At 44.8% G+C, this 18,792-nt stretch overlaps 1 protein-coding gene across 1 annotated transcript in view; it reads left to right on the top strand.

The window, feature by feature from the left end:
- Prosalpha4 (proteasome alpha4 subunit) overlaps positions 1–18,368 on the top strand; it is a 31,943-nt gene extending 13,575 nt beyond the window's left edge. The window contains exons 5-6 of the mRNA XM_050191224.3: positions 12,432–12,608; positions 18,215–18,368. Of these exons, the coding sequence (XP_050047181.1) occupies positions 12,432–12,608; positions 18,215–18,304 (267 nt within the window). The 3' untranslated portion in view covers positions 18,305–18,368. The remainder of the gene's footprint in view (positions 1–12,431; positions 12,609–18,214) is intronic.
- Positions 18,369–18,792: the final 424 nt, after the last annotated feature.

The following is an 18,792-nucleotide window of genomic DNA, read 5'->3' as shown; positions in this document are numbered from 1 at the left end:
GGTGCTTTGGATTGTGATCAGTGTTCTTGCGGGACACAAATACAGAAAGTCGGGCTTCACATCTTACAGTGAGTATGCGGAGCGCTTTCCTGAGAAGGGCTGAAACACCTAAAATAGCAAGCAGCATGTATAAAATCAGTGCTTATACAGGCCTACTACCCTTGGTCTTCATGTTCCAGCACGAAATGTTACGCCTGGGCGCTGGCTCTCGCAATGGTGGGTCGAATGCGAATGGCGATTCATAGCTGTTGAATTTGTCAGAATCATAGCTGTCACTAATTATTGCTGAAGAGCTGGTGCAGCTGACAATAGACATTGTCATCCAAAGGTCTGGCGCGGTCACAAACTAGTTGAATGTCTGGTCTTCGTTGGTTTTGTTCACCCAGCGGGCGAGATTGGCATGCCTTGCGGCGCCCTCCGCTGGGGAACACTCGCGACGTCACACGAAGAGGTTCGCCTGGCGGCTTGGTCAGGTTACGGTTTCAATTTTGCGCTTCTTTGCTTATTTAAAATTATTTTCAAATTTGCGGAACACTTCTACTATCAGACGCATGACAAGGGGGTGTCAAGAACCTAAATATTCCGTTATCTTGACTAGGTTAAAAAAAATCGCCGGAGTTGCCCTAAGTACTCAAGGGCCTTTAGAGGAATTGCAGAAAATGACAAATGCTTCTTGTTTGTGTTTTTTTCTGTGTGCGATTCTGTTAATTGTTGCACAAGAATTACCAAATTTGCTTTGAAGCACTTAACCCATTCGCTAATGAATGCTTGTTGCATAGACCTAAAGGTCTATGTAGAGCAACAAGCATTCTACTCATAGATCAGTGACAAGAGCACAAAGCAAATCGAATAAGTGAATGAGCTCCGACTCTGAGTAAGCAAACTTTCTCTGCATTGCGAATTTTCACTGAACTCATTAGCTTATTCTGTTTTCCTGCTTTCACCCTACTGTCTGCTAGCATCCTGGTTGTCATGTTTAGTACAGTGGCTGCCCTGGACCCCGCAGGGGCGTCTGCGTAAGCAGATGTTCAGTGTGTTGCGACACCATGGACCTGAGCACGTGGGGGTTGAACCCTCCCACATGTAGTCATGCACGGCTTACCCATGTACAGGGAAAAAGGGGATCCTGGGGGTTGAGTCGATGCCGGGTGTTTGCACCTTTAAGGCCCCCCGGAGGAGGCAACACACCCCTTTGGCCTCCACTTCACGTAGACGGCACCCCTGGACTGACCCACCCCGGGGAAATTGGCAGTTGCCTTTTCCTGTCTCTATCTCTCCAACATTTATCTTTCTCTCTCACTTTCAATCTTTCTTGTCGTCACTTCTTTTTACTTCCGATCTTCCCGGCAGCAAGGGTTAACCTTGTTTGAGATAACCAACCTTGGTTATAACATATTCGGTTATAGTGACTGTGTACTGCTGGCGTTGACAGATCTTGTTTCTGTGCACATTGTTGGGCTTCACGGTGGGCAGCTGGCACTGCTGCCAGAATCGGTCCAATCTGTATAGCTTCCTCATTCCCCAAACTCCTTGAATGCCCTTTCGCAAAAGGAGGGTGCACCAATGAAACTTTCAACTTTTTCATTAAGCTCAGTGAAATTTTCCCACGTTTCCACGTGATTCACAACAAATCCCCTGACAACACCGTAAAAACAGTATCACCTTTTGTTGTTGCAAAATGCCTTACCAACACCCTGGGCTGCGGATACAGAGTCACAAAAATGACCAGTGGTGACCTCCTCAAAATCAGCGACAAGCCTCAGCATGCAAAACTCTCAAAAGTTATCACATTTGGCGACACCCAAATTTCTGTAAGCCCTCATCGTTCTATGAATAGCACGTGAGGGGTAGTATCGGATCAGGACTTGCTCCTGATCCGATACTACACAGAGCTCCTTGAGGGCTAAACAGAGCTCCTTGAGGGCTGGGAGGAGTATTGTGCAAGAAATCTTCAGAGAATTAAAACTGGAAGAGAAGACAAAGAAATCACAACAAAACACCTCTTTCTTACCTCTTGCACAAGTACTTTACCAGAGCATATTGAAACTGGCTGCACCAAAACCCTTGTTCGCCTGTGTACCCAACCACCACAGTGCTTTAATTGTCAACGATTTGGTTATAGCTTACAGTCCAGCTGAGGCCAGCTCGCCTGTGCCATTTGTGCTTAGAATGACCAGCTTGCAGACAATTGCAATGAAACACTGCACTGCGAAAACTGTGGTGCTGTGCAGCCAGCTTACTCACGGTCTTGTCCTTCATGTAAACAAGAAAAGGAAGTGATTACACTTAAGCTACGTGATAACATCTCGTTTCAGGAAGCGCGGAAGCGCGTTTTATTTCTTCATACCGCAGGGTATGCTTAGGAGGTGCGTAAGGGGGCAACACCACAGCAGAAGCTGGCATCAGCCTGGCCCACAAAGAGTGTGGCCGTGGCAGTGCCACAAGCCCCCCAGGCGACAGCAGCCAGCACTGCTGCATCGTCTCTGAAGGAGAGCTTACTGGCCTCTGGGTTGGTTGCCTCCAAGGCCCTGCTTTTCGAGGCAAGGCCTACCCCCAAAGCACCCCACTCGATTGAGCAGAAGTCCAGCGGCTCCCAGGGGTCGATGGACAAAACTCCAATCCAGGTGGCACAACCCCAGCGTCTCGAGAGCAGCGCAATTCTCATGACTGCTTCAAGAAAGACAAACCCCGGATTATGGGGCCTGGGAAGGCTCCCTAAGCGAACTTGACTCGTCTTGACACATAGCACAAAAACACTAACAATATAGATATACAAGTATTACACTGCAACGTGAGAGGTCTTCTCCACAACCTCGATGACATCAAAGAACTCGTACATCAATTTAATCCAAAGGTACTGTTTGTACAAGAGACATACTTAAAACCTACCCAGACAGGCTTTCTGCAACAATTCATCATTTTTTTCAAGGACCGTACAATGCTAACGCCTCGTCTGGTGATGTTGCAATAATCGTTGATAAGTGCGTAGTATGTCGGGCTTCAGAACTCCGGACGCCTCTTGAGGCAGTTGGGGTTCGAGCCTTATTGTTTGGAAAACTAGTTACCATTTGTTCTCACTACATACCGCCTAATTATGGACCCTTTACAACAGAACTTGAGGGATTAATAGATGGTGTGCGAGAACCTTACATACTAGTTGGTGATTTCAACGCACACAATACACTTTTGGGAGATTCGCGATGCAATACAAGGGGCTGAATCATAGAACAAGTCCTTTTTTCTTCAGGCACCTGCATGCTAAATAGGAAAGTACCTACATATTACAGTCTAGCACATAATACACGTACAGTGAAACCTCGTTAAACCGTAGTTGGTCAGAGCTCGGAAAAAGTATGTACTAAACGGTAGTATACTGCTTAAGCAAAATAGCAAGAGTTCGGCCACTTACCTGTAAAAGATGGAACTACGAGTGAGTGCGATGAAAGGGCAGAAAACATTCAGTATTTATTCGCTTTGCATAACGAAAGGGTTATTTTCGTTTGATGCTGCGGCGGGCTAGCAGCGACAATGGCGGCCTCAAACTCGCTCAAGCTACCAGCTAGCTTTTCCGCCAGCCTCCTCTTCTCGGCAAACACCCGCATGAGGGTGACATAATGCGCAGCATCTGCCACTGTCAGGCCTGAATCGCTTGTGCTGTCGCTTTCCGTGTCATCCTCATCACTGTCGTTAGGCGACACTTCGGCAATAACAGAGGCAACAATGGCAAGAAGTCGAACCTCGTAGCCGACGTATTTTCACGGTCGCAGCAGCATTGCCAACTAACTTCTCCTTCGCATTCCAAATGCCACACACACTGTAGTCAACAGTAGATCCCTCTTGCGTGTCAGCACAGACTTCTTCGTGCCACGTTCGACAGCAAACGATGTCACATTTTTCTTCTATGCTGAGCACCCGACTTTTGTCCTAGCTTGCACGACACCACAACACGGGCAACTCTGGCACGGCGCCGAAATGATGCTGATGTTGATGTGGCTTCACCCTTCCAAGCAGCCTCTGCGTTTGCGCTTGGAGGCTGGTCCGATCTCTGAGGCTCATTGTTCTGCCAGGCCGACGTACCGCCATGATTTCGCTACGAAAAGTGGAAAGACTACGTGTTAACCGATACATATGCAATAAGCTAGTACAGTTTATGCAGATACAAAATGCATTATGTTCAATGGCCGCTGAGTCGGGGATATGACTTTACTACTTTTAAAATGAAACTACTGCTTAAGCCGGTACGGTTTAAGGAGGTTTTACTGTACTTCTATAGATTTAAACCGGAGTGTCCCCGACCTTAGTACTTTTTAGAATGGAATGTTTTTATGAGCCATTAGGACAGTGATAATTTTCCTGTATGTCTTACAACTACAGAAGATGATCCTCCCCCACATGCCCCTCAATGGAAAATACATCTGCATACTGGGAAAGATTTAACCAAATGACACATATGCTTTGCAATGCTCTTAATGATTGCAATATAAACCATACTGTTGCTTATTTTACCACTTTTATCATTGACACCATATTATAGTGCATTCCACAAACGAATGAGACTGGAAAGAAAAGGCGCATGCCCTGGTGGAACAAAGATTGCAGGAACATAGGAAAGAAAAACAGAAAAAGGCTTGGGGCATGCTACTTCAGTCTACAACAACTGAAAACCTCATTAACTTCAAACATATAAAGTCCAAAGGAAGACGAACATAGTGCATTGCTAGAAGAAAAATCTGGGGAAAATATGTCTCCAGCATTAATTCCTATACTCAAGAAGGAAAAGTATGGAACCGGCTGACAAAATTAATGGACCATCAGCCTTACCATCTGCCTTTGGTCGATGACCAAGGCTAATGCCCTTGGGCAACATTTCAAGCTTGCATCTTGCTCAGAACACTATTTGGAGCCATTGCTTAAGCAAAAACAATTAGCAGAAAGCAGACCGCTGAACAGGAAGTGTAATGAAAATGAATCTTACAACTGTCCATTTAGTGTTGCCGAGTTCAGAGCTTCCCTAAACAATTGTCAAAGCTCTACTTCCAGAGCTGATAGAATTACACATGAGATAAGGCACATTAGTTCTGTTTGAATAAAAAAGATCTTTTACATCAACACTGATTTCCGAGCATTTACCTGGATTATTTTTGGTTGGGAAGACTACAATTTCTTCTGAATGTCTTATTAGGAAGGGGTCTTGAAGACAACTGAAAATAGCACATTATGCACAAAGGTTGAGACAATGTACTGCCACGTTCCTTTTTCAGAAATAATGGCTCGAAAAGGAACTTCCGGCTTATGCGTCTTAGCACTAAAAAAATATGTCGAGGTGCGGTCCCTTGGATTTACTCCCGACGTGAGGCGCTCAAGCAAATCAGTCGCGGCATTTTTCACTTTTATAAGTTGGTCTTTTTTTAAACAAAATTTTTGTCAATAGCAGTTTTAGCTCTTTGTGTGTACAATTCCTCGGGAACAACAACAAAGAAACCTTCTTTGTTGTTGTTCCAACCAACCTTAGCTGATGCTTGACGAAAAAAAAACGCGACACACCAGATAGGTTGTCTGACTTACAGGGCTGAGGTGCTGTCCTTGCGATCACATCAACGCGCTCAGTCACACATCTTGGTCGAAGATGACCCAACGAGAAAGGTATCTAGACAAGCAGACCTTTTTTGGAAGTGACAAATCAGGTTCACAGGCAAACTTTGGTCCCTTGCGCAGAGTATTTTCGATGTTTCCTGGGAGTTGTTGATTGCCGAGTACAAACACGTTTCTTTGGTCCCGTGTAGTCTTATCCTTCTTCGGTAACGAAAGACGAGCTTGGGCCCATAGGAATTCCGTGGTTTGCTCCGCTATCCTAATTCATCCCCGAAAATGTCTTCGTTGGCCATCCGCACTTGGGGCTCTCCCGCACAAAACTAGTAGCATGTCCCTGAAGAAACGGACTCCGTCACCAGAGCTGAGTTCAGTATACGGGCCATCCTTCGGGAGTGTCCTGTTGAAGGATTCATGCTTGCAAAAATTGCTTGAATATCCAGAGGGCATCTGCCTGTTCTACTGTACCATGCCACTGTTCGGACTTTGCAAACAGTTATTGCAATCAAAGAAGCAACATTGGCTTTACTAGAAAGGTTAAAGCATTCACATTGAAAAGAGCCCTGTGTACAAGAAATGTAATGCAAAAGGATAGAAAGTTAGGCGAGTTGGTACGGTAACATGATCTTGGATTGTAGCGCGAAGATCTTGGATTGTAGCGCGATCAACATAACATACCCCTCACACAACGGAAGCAACCGACTGTTGTTATATGGCGAGGCATGCATGGTTCGTGAAACACATCAGTTTACTACAACGTCGAATTGAAACCCTGATGCAGTTTTTACAGTGTCAATTGCAATTAAAGTATACTCAAGGCACGACAGTGCAGCATAGGCTGCCTTAAATATGAAAATTCAAGCATGTACCTTTTGCCTCACCATGTCTCGAACCTGCGTTGTTTAATTATTCAAACCGAAAACTATTCGCTTCGTCAATACATTAAGAAAAACTCGCATACCCGCCTCATAAGGAAGACACCACAAGCCTCACATGAATTCACTGGATTTTTGACGTCCACTGCGGAATAATGATATAGTATCTTCAATATGCCCGATACTACTAATAAATGAGGCTTCGGATTCTTTCTGGCTGTATGCCAAACGGTCCAAAAGGCATATTTCCCTTAAAAAATTTGGGCCGAGCAGCCTGTGTCAGTTCGCCAAACAGATTCATCATGTCTGTTCCTTGAGCAACAAGCCCCAGTAAATTGCTCAAATGAGTTGAACGTATAGCACAGAAAAGGTAATACATATTGGTATGTTCCTTTCCATATGCTGCAAATAGCTGTAAGCTTCAATTGGCTTTACTTCAAATTACCACCACTTAAAGCTAACCGTTGAAGAACGGCCTAATTTTGAGAAGCATTTGAAGAAGCAAGTGGTGCTGGTAGAATTTAAACTGCATTGTTGCTCTTGCAGTGAATAAACAACGACAGCGTGATTAGTCCTCGTGTTACTTCCGAGCGATACTGTGAAGAAATTCAAACATTCGTTATTATACCATGAACGTTGTGAGCAAACATGTTTTAGTGGGTTAAAATCGAGGTAAATGTTGTAGAAGTCATAGAATGCCAGCATTTCTGAGATGCTTGTTGCATCACCGCAGGTATGATATTCTAACTGGATTCTTATGTGCCATGTTTTTGCATTTATGCTTTTATTATTCACGTGAGCTACTGCTGCAAAGTGTAGATCTGTGGGAATGGAAAACCGGCAGTGGGCTAGTCTGAGCTCCTTCACCTGGCACTGTAGCGTTACCTTTGAGAAATATATTGTCTAGAAAATAAGCTCTTTGAATAAATTTTCGCAAACGAACACATTTAAAAATATATTTCTAGGTGGCCATCATAAGTATACAAGCATAGGGAACGAGAGCAAACAAACGGAAACATTGTAGAAGGCGCCTGGACACCGCCCGAACTGCAGCAGACAGGCGAGAGTCCGTGCCCTGGCGTTACGCGAGCGGTGCTTGTAGTGTCCCTGTAGGTCATTCTCAGGGCTAATAGCACGCAGCTCCAGGCCCTTGCATACAAGGGCCCTGCTGAGGCAGTAGTGCTGCTTGAAAAATTACTAATAATTGAATGTTTAAATTTATATGTCATTTGTATACATAGCCCACCTCACTCTAGACATTGCGATAGTTTTATTGCAATTATATGTTTTACGCATTTATACAGCAATAAATTTTAGGCCTCTATACAGCCACGTTACATTTACTTACAGCTATTCACCAATCCATTGATCGCTCAATACCATTTCTTGGTGCTCTTTGGCCATACCTGGCCCTTACGCCATTAAACGCGATACATCATCACTGCCCAGGAAAGGCAATAGTGTCATTACGCCATTACGTTACATTTACTTACAGCTATTCACCAATCCATTGATCGCTCAATACCATTTCTTGGTGCTCTTTGGCCATACCTGGCCCTTACGCCATTAAACGCGATACATCATCACTGCCCAGGAAAGGCAATAGTGTCAGAAGCAACCCCGTAAATGTTTCTTCAGCTTTGGTACTTTCTTTCAGAGAAACCCATATGGGGTTTCATTTATAGCTTTGTTTTACTTTCGGGTGGATGCCAACTTTCCCTTTCATATTTGCATTAAAAGAAGGGAAAAAAGGTGTAGGCTTTTTGAAATATCTTTTAATCTATCAGCCTTGGAGAATGATCACACAGAAAAGGAGGTGAGGGGAGTCAACACTTGGAACGTTGGTATAACACGTTCATGTATTGTTGCACCAGAATGAATGAAATCAAACCTTGTTATAGTTAAGTTGCATGAAACAATAAAATACCTGTGTTATATCCTATATTAGTTATAAATGTACAGCCTTTTTCAAAAGTACACAGGCTGCTATACGCCTCCATCATATTGTCACAAATTATAATGCGACATAACACTGCACCGGCTAAACAGCTAGTTATGTGTCTTTCGGCTGTGTGGTGCTGTTCTTGTGGTACTCCTGACACTCCAGAACTCTGGATGTTGAGTTATTTTCATTCCCCAGGACATTAGAACTAGTGGCATGCCACAGGAACTCCCTAAACAGCCTGTAGTCAGCCTGGTGGTCGCAGATAGCATAGCCCGAATGCTGTTAGCAAGGATTGCATGCGCTGATATGAGTATAAAGAAGTTCATGGTTGGGTTTATGAGAAAGAAGCACAAGTGTGATTCCACGTATCAACGCTGTAAATTGCCAATGGGCTGCCAGACATCTCTCCTTTAGTCAGGACATGACATTTTTCTGGCCTATCATTTGCTTGTGGTGCCAATATATCACACACATAAATAATGATTTATGAAGACATGCTTTTCACTGTTGAAACCATGCTATATAATGTGATGGCGATGGCAACAGCAACAATATGATTCAGATGTGTCCTCTTATTCTACGCTGGTGGGAAGCCTCTTCCAATCTTGTAGCTGGTGGTGCTTGCAACAGCAGGAAGTAAAGGCTAGGTCACAGTTCAATGTAGCGTTGGCAGCAGCAGCTGTGCTTGGGCAAAGCATGATAGGTACGAGGGTTGCCTGAAAAGTTTGTGGCTTGACCCGGACGTAGTGACTGTGGGTCGAAATATTGCTATCAGTTTTCGACATAGTCTGCCTTGAGGGGCACACATGTATGCCATCGCTCTTGGAGTTTCATTAGTCTACTTTGGTAGAATGTTTCGACCTGCTCCTTCAAAAAGTCTTTTACGGCATCCATGACGGCTTCATTAGAAGAAAAACTACTTCCACCAAGGTGCTTTTTCACCTGTGGGAATAGGTGGTAGTCCGAGGCAGCCAAGTCTGGGCAATAGGGCGAGTGCTAAAGCACTTGGAAAGCACAGGAGTGAATTGCAGCCATTGCAACAGCTGATGTGTGAACTGGCGCATTGTCCTGGTGAAATCGCACTCCTTGCCAGAGCACCCCTCGCCGTTCTTCCTTAATTGCTGACCTCAGACGAAGAATCTGAGCTACACAGTATTCGCCGTTGATGGCTTGACCTTCCGGGAGGAATTCCAGGAGAATGACAGCCTTGCAATCCCAGAACACTGATGCCATAACCTTGCCAGCGAATGGAACCACCTTTGCCTTTTTGGGGTGGGGGGAGGTGGGATATTTTGACTGTTTCGAGGCTTCTTTTGACTCAGGACGACCCAAGTTTCATCCGTTGTGACGAATCTCTGCAGAAAAAGATTAATATCACCTTCAAACAGTTGCAGGTTTTCTGAAAGTGAAGTTCTACCAGAAGTTTGTTCTCTAGTCTGGGAACCCATCGAGCTGAAGCTTTGTACATGTTCAGGAGCTGTGTTAGGATATGGCCAACCCTCTCCACTGATATGTCCACACATTCTGCAATGTGTCGCTGTGTGACACATTGATCAGCCATTACAATGTCTTGCACTTTTTGGACATTTTCATCTGTGCATGCTGTTGAGGGACGATCACTGCACACAGCATCTTCAATTGATCTGGCCTCGCTTGAAATTTGCAGCCCAATTTTTTACCATAGCATAAGAAGGAGCATTGTCCCCTAAGGTCTGCAGCATGTCCTTGCGAATTTCTTGTTGTTTAAGTCCTTTTTTCAAAAGGTATTGAATGACTGCTCGCTTTGCAAATTTCTCTCAATTTCCATATTTAAGCTTCGCAACCTTGCTTTAAACCGCTGTACCTGAAACCAAAGAAATCAAAATAAGTCCAGATTGCTCATGAGCCCATTCAAATAACTGAATAACATATTGCATTGCAGAACAAGACCACGCGAAAAAGATTTCATGAGTGGGCTGCGAACTTTTCAGGCACCCCTCGTAAAACTTGCTTGATGGGCCAGCGCACACATGCACTAGCACTCCAATTGATGGAATGCATCATTGTATGCTCATATGCAAGTGTTAGCTTCTCCGTTGTATGAAATGGATACCTCGCTGCTTGGATCCAGTAGCCTGCTTTTTGAGTCACTTCTTCAGAAGAAAAGCAGATAGTGCAACATGAATCGTTATCCATCGGTGAAGTAGAATTATGAGCTGCACACTTGCTGTTCAGTGTCATTTGCTGCATGGACGATTTTGTCAAAACGCCACTGAAAGATTCACTCCAGAAATAGAAAATTTTGCACTTTGCTTGAAAAGAAAGTGCACGGCTATGGGTTTACAAACTAAGTGCTTCTAACTGATGAGGTGATGGTCGCAAACATGCTTGCATGGATAGCGACGGCGATGACGGCAGTGATGACAAGGTAGAGCAGGCTGCCTCAACGTTGTCCTCACAGAAGGCCCGGACAGAAGACCTATGGGCCCCAGGTGCCAGATGACCTAGCTACACCACTGGTGGTGGGGAGGGGCACTGGCCACCCCACCATTGTTTTCTCACAACAGCTCTGCCATCCCCCTATTTTGATTTTTTCATGCAACCCGGTTATAACGATTATCTGTTATAACAATGGAATTTTCGTGGCACTTGAACATTGTTATAAGTGGGTTTGACTGTAGTTTTGCTTCTGTGCTCAGTCATTGGTACAGTGCCCTTTGACCTACAGAGGTCTTTTCACACCATAGCAGTATCGCGTATGCAACACTGGTTGTGTACTTCATATATGTTTTGGTGTGCTTCTTCTGGCATCCAGCTTTCTTGTTGATGCATGGATGCAAGTTGGCCAGCTTGTGCTGTGCTGAATAAACAAGAGGAATGCCATACCTGTTTGTGGATTTTTTAACATTGTGGGACATCCAGTGAAGGTATGGCACCACTTTGTACATGTGCCCTTTCTGGAAGGTGCTGGTCATTAAGGCTTGTGTTGGGGCTAGTTGAAATAGCACAATTACAATACAGTGCTGCAGATTTAAGACGGACAAACAACATAAGCACGAGCACAAGTGATAAAGCGCTTAGAAAAAAAAGGTCCCAGATGAGAAAACATGAAATCTGTTGTACTCGAAATTACATTAAGGTTCTTCTTGATCTGGTGCCCTCTCTTTTTGCGGGAGGACCTCAAAGACTGTCTGAAAATTGAGCACAGATAGCCAAAATTAGTCTTGCCAATTGTAATAAACTATCCTGCATTGCATGAGGACACAGATTCATTAGAGCAGATTCTAGATTGCCCTGTGTCCACACATTTGCTGTGCCAGCAAGAAAGCTGGATGCCAGAAGAAACCCAACAGGCCGTTTGTGTGCACAGGTGGCGTTGTTTACTGTTACCAACTTGTCCAACAAGTTCGGATGAACTCTCTTGCCTTCAGATTGCAGTGGTCAAATGCTTTTTCAGTGCTATTTGCACGGCTACATCTGCTAAATGCTTGCATATTCTGGCTGGCATGTAGGTTTGTGCTCGTCATTGCTGCATTACACTGCTCGCAGTGCCGTGGATACTGTCTATAGCCTGCTCCATATGCAGTGTCTTGAGATGACATGCAAGCCTGCAAAGTAGTTTATGTAGAAGTGTACACTGTGGCACCTCATGGATGCAAGAAGGTTCACTTGAGACGATGGTGCACACAAGGAGTCAATGATGCAGGGAAAGTCTGCCAAGTAACATTCTTACATTGACCATAGGAAGTTTACATACTTCACATTTGTGGTTATCACAAATGTCTTAAATTTGCACTGGCTTCAAGAGACTAACTTTGGCTGTGATGCTCTAGATTTTTTGTATGTATATTTTCCTTAGCTTGAATGGGAATAAATTTTTGGCCTATTTTTTACCCTGAGGCATGCCCCTCCCCCCATCCTCTGTATAAAAGTTTCTTTCTATGGGCACATGATATTGATTAGAAGTTGCACATTTCATGCTTTATAAATCATCTGCTGAGTTCAGAGCCTTACAGAAAGTGCATGTTGTTCTGTTGTAACAGGCAAATGCCACCGGAAGGAGTGCCAAGACAGTACGTGAGTACCTTGAGAAGAACTATTCTGCAGATAAGATGGAGTCCGACGAAGGTGCAGTGAAGCTAGCAATACGTGCTCTACTGGAGGTTATCCAAGGCCACAACCTGGAAGTGGCAGTGATGGAGCGTGGGAAGCCATTGAAGGTTAGATTTGTTTGCACTGGTTCTTTTGTTGTGGTAATCATTTTTCATGGCAATTCCGCTTAGGCCACTCCAGTTTGGTAGATAATGTTGGAAGGCCATTGCTAGTGTGGGGTGAACTATGAGACATGGCAGGCAGGGTTAGCATAGTTGGTTAAAACTGTTTTGTTAACCTGTCAGGTGCATATTCAGTAACAGGAATCTCTGAAATTACAACACATCACGAAAGAAAGAATTATAGAAGACTACCAAATTGTGTTATCGGGGCCTCGTGCCACTGTTTGTACAGTGTGGTCCATTGTTAGAGGTAACACTCGAATATGCAGCTCACTTTGCAGGTGCTCTAGCTGCAAGTGCCAGCTAAAGCTCGGTTATTCCAGTGTACAAATGTGTAGCACCTTTCATAGGAAGGTGCCAGCGCCACCAAGCACAAGTCATCTACTGCAAAGCCAGGCGATTTTACATTTGCCTGACTGAGAAATTTGCACATGTTGTACGCTCGTGTGTTCCCGTCAACAATGAACTGCATTGTATTCATTAATGTAATTCAGCATACTTGTGTTGACAAAAACACAATTGATTGGCACAGTGCATCGTGTACAAGACGGGTATAGTCTAGTGAGCCGTGGACAACTAGTTTGACAAATACTTTGAGAAGGCTTGGTTTTCTGCACACTGCATGAGACGTACAGCTCATATTAGTAAATGATATTATATATCTTGAATGCTAGCTGTCCTTTTTGTTTAGAGTTTGTACCTGCTAAGGTGGCTTAATGGCTATGGCGTTGCACTGCAAAGCACGAGATCGCAAGTTCGATTCCCGGTCGTGCATTTTCGATGGGGCAAAATGCAAAAATGCTCATGTACACCATCATCCTTTATGAAAGGGCATGCGCAAGCGCGTGGCCTGTGCTCTGCAGTGGCTGCCTACAGTGCCATCAACTGACAGCTAAAAAAAAAGCAAATCCGCTTTTGGCGTCATTTATTGGCAAACAAAATAATGAGTGATGGCCTGTGGACAAGCGCAGCTAGATTACGCTCCCTCTCCGCTCAAGCAATTGGCGATGCCTGCAGCGCATCGTCTGCTGCCAACAAATCAAGCGTGTTGCGCAAGCACAGTCGAAACGTAACAGTGCTGTCTCTCGGCTTACGAGAGTTGCGCTTTGCCTAAACTAGAGCTATATAGACGAGAGCAATGCACTTAGGTGAAGGTTTGGTTGTGGTTTATCTATCACTGTATCATTCAGGGATACTCTGTATCATGCGAGCTCCATGACTTCGCCGCTGAGGGGAATCGCCGTCGTGTTACGGGAGCGATTCCCCTCAGCTAAATGTTCACTGTGTGTGTGCAATTATCGGCAGCAATCCTTAAAAACTGCTGCATGGTTTTCAGCCGAGCGGCGGCGCTGTCATCAGTTCGGTCTGTGGACCAAGTTCGAGTCGAGGATCATTTAGGAATACCAGGGCAAAGGTAGTAGTGACAAAGCTCTAGTTTATATGTGTAACACATGGGCTCGAAAAATACTATGTGAGGGAAAGGTAGGATGCTGAACGTCGTGCCTGCTGGCTTGTTAAGAAGTGATAGGGGCATGTGTGGTTTAATTCCTTTTTTGTGATCCACGAGGCAGAAGGCCGTCAAAATGGCTCATGTTCCACTCGAGGAACGCGAAAAAATTATTGAGTTTAGTATTGCTGGCTACAGCCAGCAGTATATTGCATCAACTACAAACAAGAAGCTAAAAACTGTAAACAAGATCATGCAGGCCTTCAAGAAGGAACACCGTGTGAGGGATGCTCCGCACAGGTGCAGACCTCGGGTAACAACTGAAGACGAAGACTGTGCGTTTGTAACTGAGCACCAAGACCACAGTGCCTGAAGTACTGAAGGAACTTGGTATTAAGGCATGCGAGACGACTGCGAAGCACCACCTCGCAGAAGCTGGTCTCAAAAAGAGGGTTGCTTGCAAGAAACTGCTGCTTTGAGACACAAAGCCAAACGCCGGCAGTTTGCGAAGGACTACACAGATTGAACTACCTCCAACTGGGAAAGTTTTATTCACCGACGAGAGCTCATTCATGACCCGGTGGGACCAGAGACAGAGTGTGGCGCCCAGAAAACAGCCGGTGAGTGATGTTCCATGCTTAAAGGTAATTATATCACTAAAAAATGCTGAAAAAACTCTACTGGACGATCACTCTTTTTCGCATTGTGTGATATTGTAGGGTCTTTATCGTGTAGACAGCAGTGAGAACTTGATATTACGTTCACCAGCGTTAATGTGTAGTTGTGTTCTCTAATATTACTAATATTATTAACCTCATCAGTATTACTTCGTACTTAAAGATACTTTAGCACATGATGAAAGTATAGACACAGAAGAGGGGGCAGTAGGCTGGCAACTGCCACAAACAGAGGCACACCACCAGCCCAATTGCTGTTTCGATATGAGGGAATAGAAAATACAGTCGAACCCACTTATAACTATACCGGTTTTAACACTATATCGGTTATACCAATCAGAAGCTGCTGCACCGTCGACTTTTGTATGTTTTCCATGGTGAAATAACCCGGTTACTACAATGCCCCGATGCCGCATTATCGGTTATAACGATGAAGTCTGGCTGCTGGGTGTCTGAGCCGACAGGTAGTGAAATGTGAAATCCTTGAAAAGAAAAAAAAGAAAACGAGAATTCAAGCTGCTCCACGATGGGCCACTGCTTCAACAGCCCAGACGCGCTCATTTTCCAGCCATCTCTGTGCGGCTCTCTCCCGTCACCTTTCCACCCCTCCGAACACGAATGGGCTGCGCCCATAGCTCTACACCGCCCCACCCTCCGAAACACAAATGGACTGTTCCAACTGCGCCACAAGCAGATCGCTCGCATGTCGCTCACTGGCTCCTCATTCAGTGCAATTCTGCAAACAGCTTAATCGCTCGCATTCAGTTTTGTTGGTTGTGTCGAAGTAGTTCCTAGTCACGCGGTTTCTCAACTTCGCTTGACTCGCCGCTTAAACGGAAGATGGCGGATCTGCCTGCTGATCATTGGCAATGCACAACGTTGCCGGTGAAAAGAAAGTGCACGGCTATAGATTTGGAAACTAAGTGCTTCTAGCCGATGAGACGATCGTTGCGAATGTGCTTTCATTGGATAGTGCTGGTGACAGCGGCAGCGATGACGCGGTAGGGCAAGCTGCCTCAGTGTTGTCCTCACAGGAGGCCAAGCATGATTCAGTCCCTCCAGGGCTTCATTTCACTCTGCCGCAGCAGCCTTCTCGCAACTTCTAAAAGGCCACTTTCGGGGCCACCAATGTGATCCCTCAGCAATGCTCGCAATCGCTTGTCACCCCTGACACCGTTTTGCAGTTCTTATAGCAGTGCCATTCTTTAATGCCGACAGCCGCGGCTTGTTACACGCAATTGGAGCGCCCAGGAAGCAGTTAAACTAGTGAACCCAATCAGCAGCCAGATGGAGGAAGGTGGTGGGGAGGGGCACTGGCCTTGCCGCCATTACAGTTTTTTCCATCGGCTCTGCCATCCCCTTATTTTAGTTTTTTCATGCAACCCGGTTATAACACTTATTGGTTATAACAGTGAAATTTTCATGGCACTTGAATATTGTTATAAGTGGGTTCGACTGTAAATAAGTTGAAGGAAATAGGAAAGTGAATAAGAATCGAAAACAGTATGAAAGTAGATATGAACTGCCGGCAATAGTGCACGCTATGTAGCACAGTGGAATACCGCATGTTTGGCGTAAAGGAAGGCTATTCGAGATTAGTTCAGTGACTGTTGGTTTGGTGTCAATGCCTGATCTAATGATAGTTTTCTACCGTTACAGACCAGAATACCTCCAGCGAGTGGCTGCAAGTTGCCGTTCAGCAGTGTGCGTGTGGGGCCTCGTGACCAAAGAAGGGCTTGGGCCACTAGTCCGCATAGAGGACAGATTCGCATCTGCTGGCTACTGCTCAGACCTGGATGACGTGATGGTGCCCTACTTGCAAATGGGCCCTTCCCAGAAGGTGATTACATCTTCCAGCAAGACAACTCGCCCTTCCACGCATCCCGAAGGGTGACAAGCTTTTTCGAAGATCGTGGAATCAACTCTAAGGTGGCCGCCCCAGTCTCCAGACCTTAATATTATTGAAAATGTGTGGAGCCTTTCGAGAGCTGCGCTGGTGGGTCAGTCTCTGCACGGACTGTCGGCCGACGACCTTTAGGGTGCCACAAAGGAGGAGTGGGAGCGGCTGAGAAGCAACAGATCACTAATGGCCGCCTTGTATAACTCGCTACCCTCAAGAACGGCAGCTGTCGTCGCAGCAAATCGCAATGCCACGAGGTACTGAGAGGTGTCTCAACACAACATATTTCAGCTTTTTGTTTCGGTGCTCAAGAGAAAAGAAAAATTTACATATTTTTTTATGTCAATAAATGTATTGATATCTGTTCTTGCATTTTGTGCTCCCATCTTTTACATTACAGATACAACATTCATAAAAACTTTTACAAACATTTGGAACATTTTTTTTTGCATCACGTTTCTTACGTAGCAACATCTCCTTCGCTGTCATCACGACCAGGGTGCATTGATATCGCATGGCATTATAGCATCAAGCGTGGATATACTATACTAAACGACAGAGTACTTTCTCTGCCGACAGACCAGTACTTTCCGGGTAAGTGGGATTCTGCCTCGAAGGAAAATTTCCACGGCGTTCAGTGATACACATTTGAGAAAGCAAACCACAACCAAACCTTCACCTGAGTGCATCACTCTTGCCTCTACAGCTCTAGTTTAGGCGAAGCGCTACTCGCGTAAGCTGAGAGACAGTGCTGCTACGTTTCGACTGTGCTCGCACACCATACTCGATTTGTTTGCAGCAGACGACGCGCTGCAGGCATCGTCCGTTGCACGAGCGGAGAAGGAGCGTAACCTAGCAGTGCTTGTCCACTGCCCATGACTCATTATTTTGTTTGCCAATAGACGCCAAAAGCAGACGTGCTTTCTTTAGATGTCAGTTGATGGCGCTGTAGGCAGCCACCGCAGAGCACAGGCCACGCGCTCGCGTGTTCCCTTTCATAAAGGATGACAGTGTACTTGCATACAGGTGCAGGTCGAAGAACCCCAGGTGGTCGAAATTAATTCAGTCTCCCATTGTGGCATGTCTCGTTATCGTATTGTGGTTTTGGCATGTAAAGCCCCATAATTTAATTTTAGTTTAGAGATTGTGAGTGCTAAGTTCAAAATCTGTTATCTACTGCACTTTGCTGCTTCACTGTACTGCAGCACTTTTGGCAGTGCATTGCTGCCAAAACTGCTGCAGTACAGTGAATTATTAGAAACTGCTTAGAAGACAATATGTTCTGGCATTTGTTCTGATACCCATATGTTTCGTAGTGGTATGAAGGTGATGTGGACATCTTTTGAGTGTTTCATAGCATTGTGTGACTTGCTTTTAAAGCCAAAAGGAAGTGCCATGGTTAGAGGAGAGCTTCATTATTAAAATGAGTGCATGACTGGTGCGTGAAGTTATAACTGCTGCTTTGAGGAGCTTGTCAATTGAGAGCATGTCTATTGCAACATTATAGTCAAATTTTCTTTCTTTCCAGATGCTGGAAGCAAAGGAGATTGAAAAGTATGTTGAAGAAATTGAGAAGGAAAAAGAAGATGAAGCTGAGAAAAAGAAACAGAAGAAGTAGCAGCTGATTCCTCTGAGAGTGTAACCAACAATGTTTTATCAGTAAATCTGAATTCATCATTGTATGCTGCTGTTGAAGTCTTATTTGTTACCTATTATGCATGCCATAGGCAGTGGCAACTGAAATATGGCCATGCCTTTGTAACAGGGAATTCGCATTTGACTAAATCTTGAAAAACACAAGAAAAAAGAAAGTAAACAACTTAGTTCAATATCAAATGCAGATATCACTTTCACACATTTCTCCCGATACACATTTCCTACTCCAAGCTGTGTTATATCTGATATTTGTTTGCTGTTTTCACTGCTGCAAGATGTCGGCAGCGTGACGTAAAGCTGAAAATTAGCCACAGCGCAACCAGAGCAAGAAGCATGACCAAAACGTAGTTACCGTGATTAACTTCTAATGAAAGATAGTTTAGCGAGTTCCGACTAATCATGTTGAAATGTATTCAGCATTTAAGACAAGTGAACTATAGTCACTCACTG

Source organism: Dermacentor andersoni, chromosome 1 (assembly GCF_023375885.2).
Source record: "Dermacentor andersoni chromosome 1, qqDerAnde1_hic_scaffold, whole genome shotgun sequence".
Taxonomy (NCBI): Eukaryota; Metazoa; Arthropoda; class Arachnida; order Ixodida; family Ixodidae; genus Dermacentor; species Dermacentor andersoni.
Note: the sequence above shows the minus strand (reverse complement) of the source record. Positions and strands in the feature narration are given on the sequence as shown.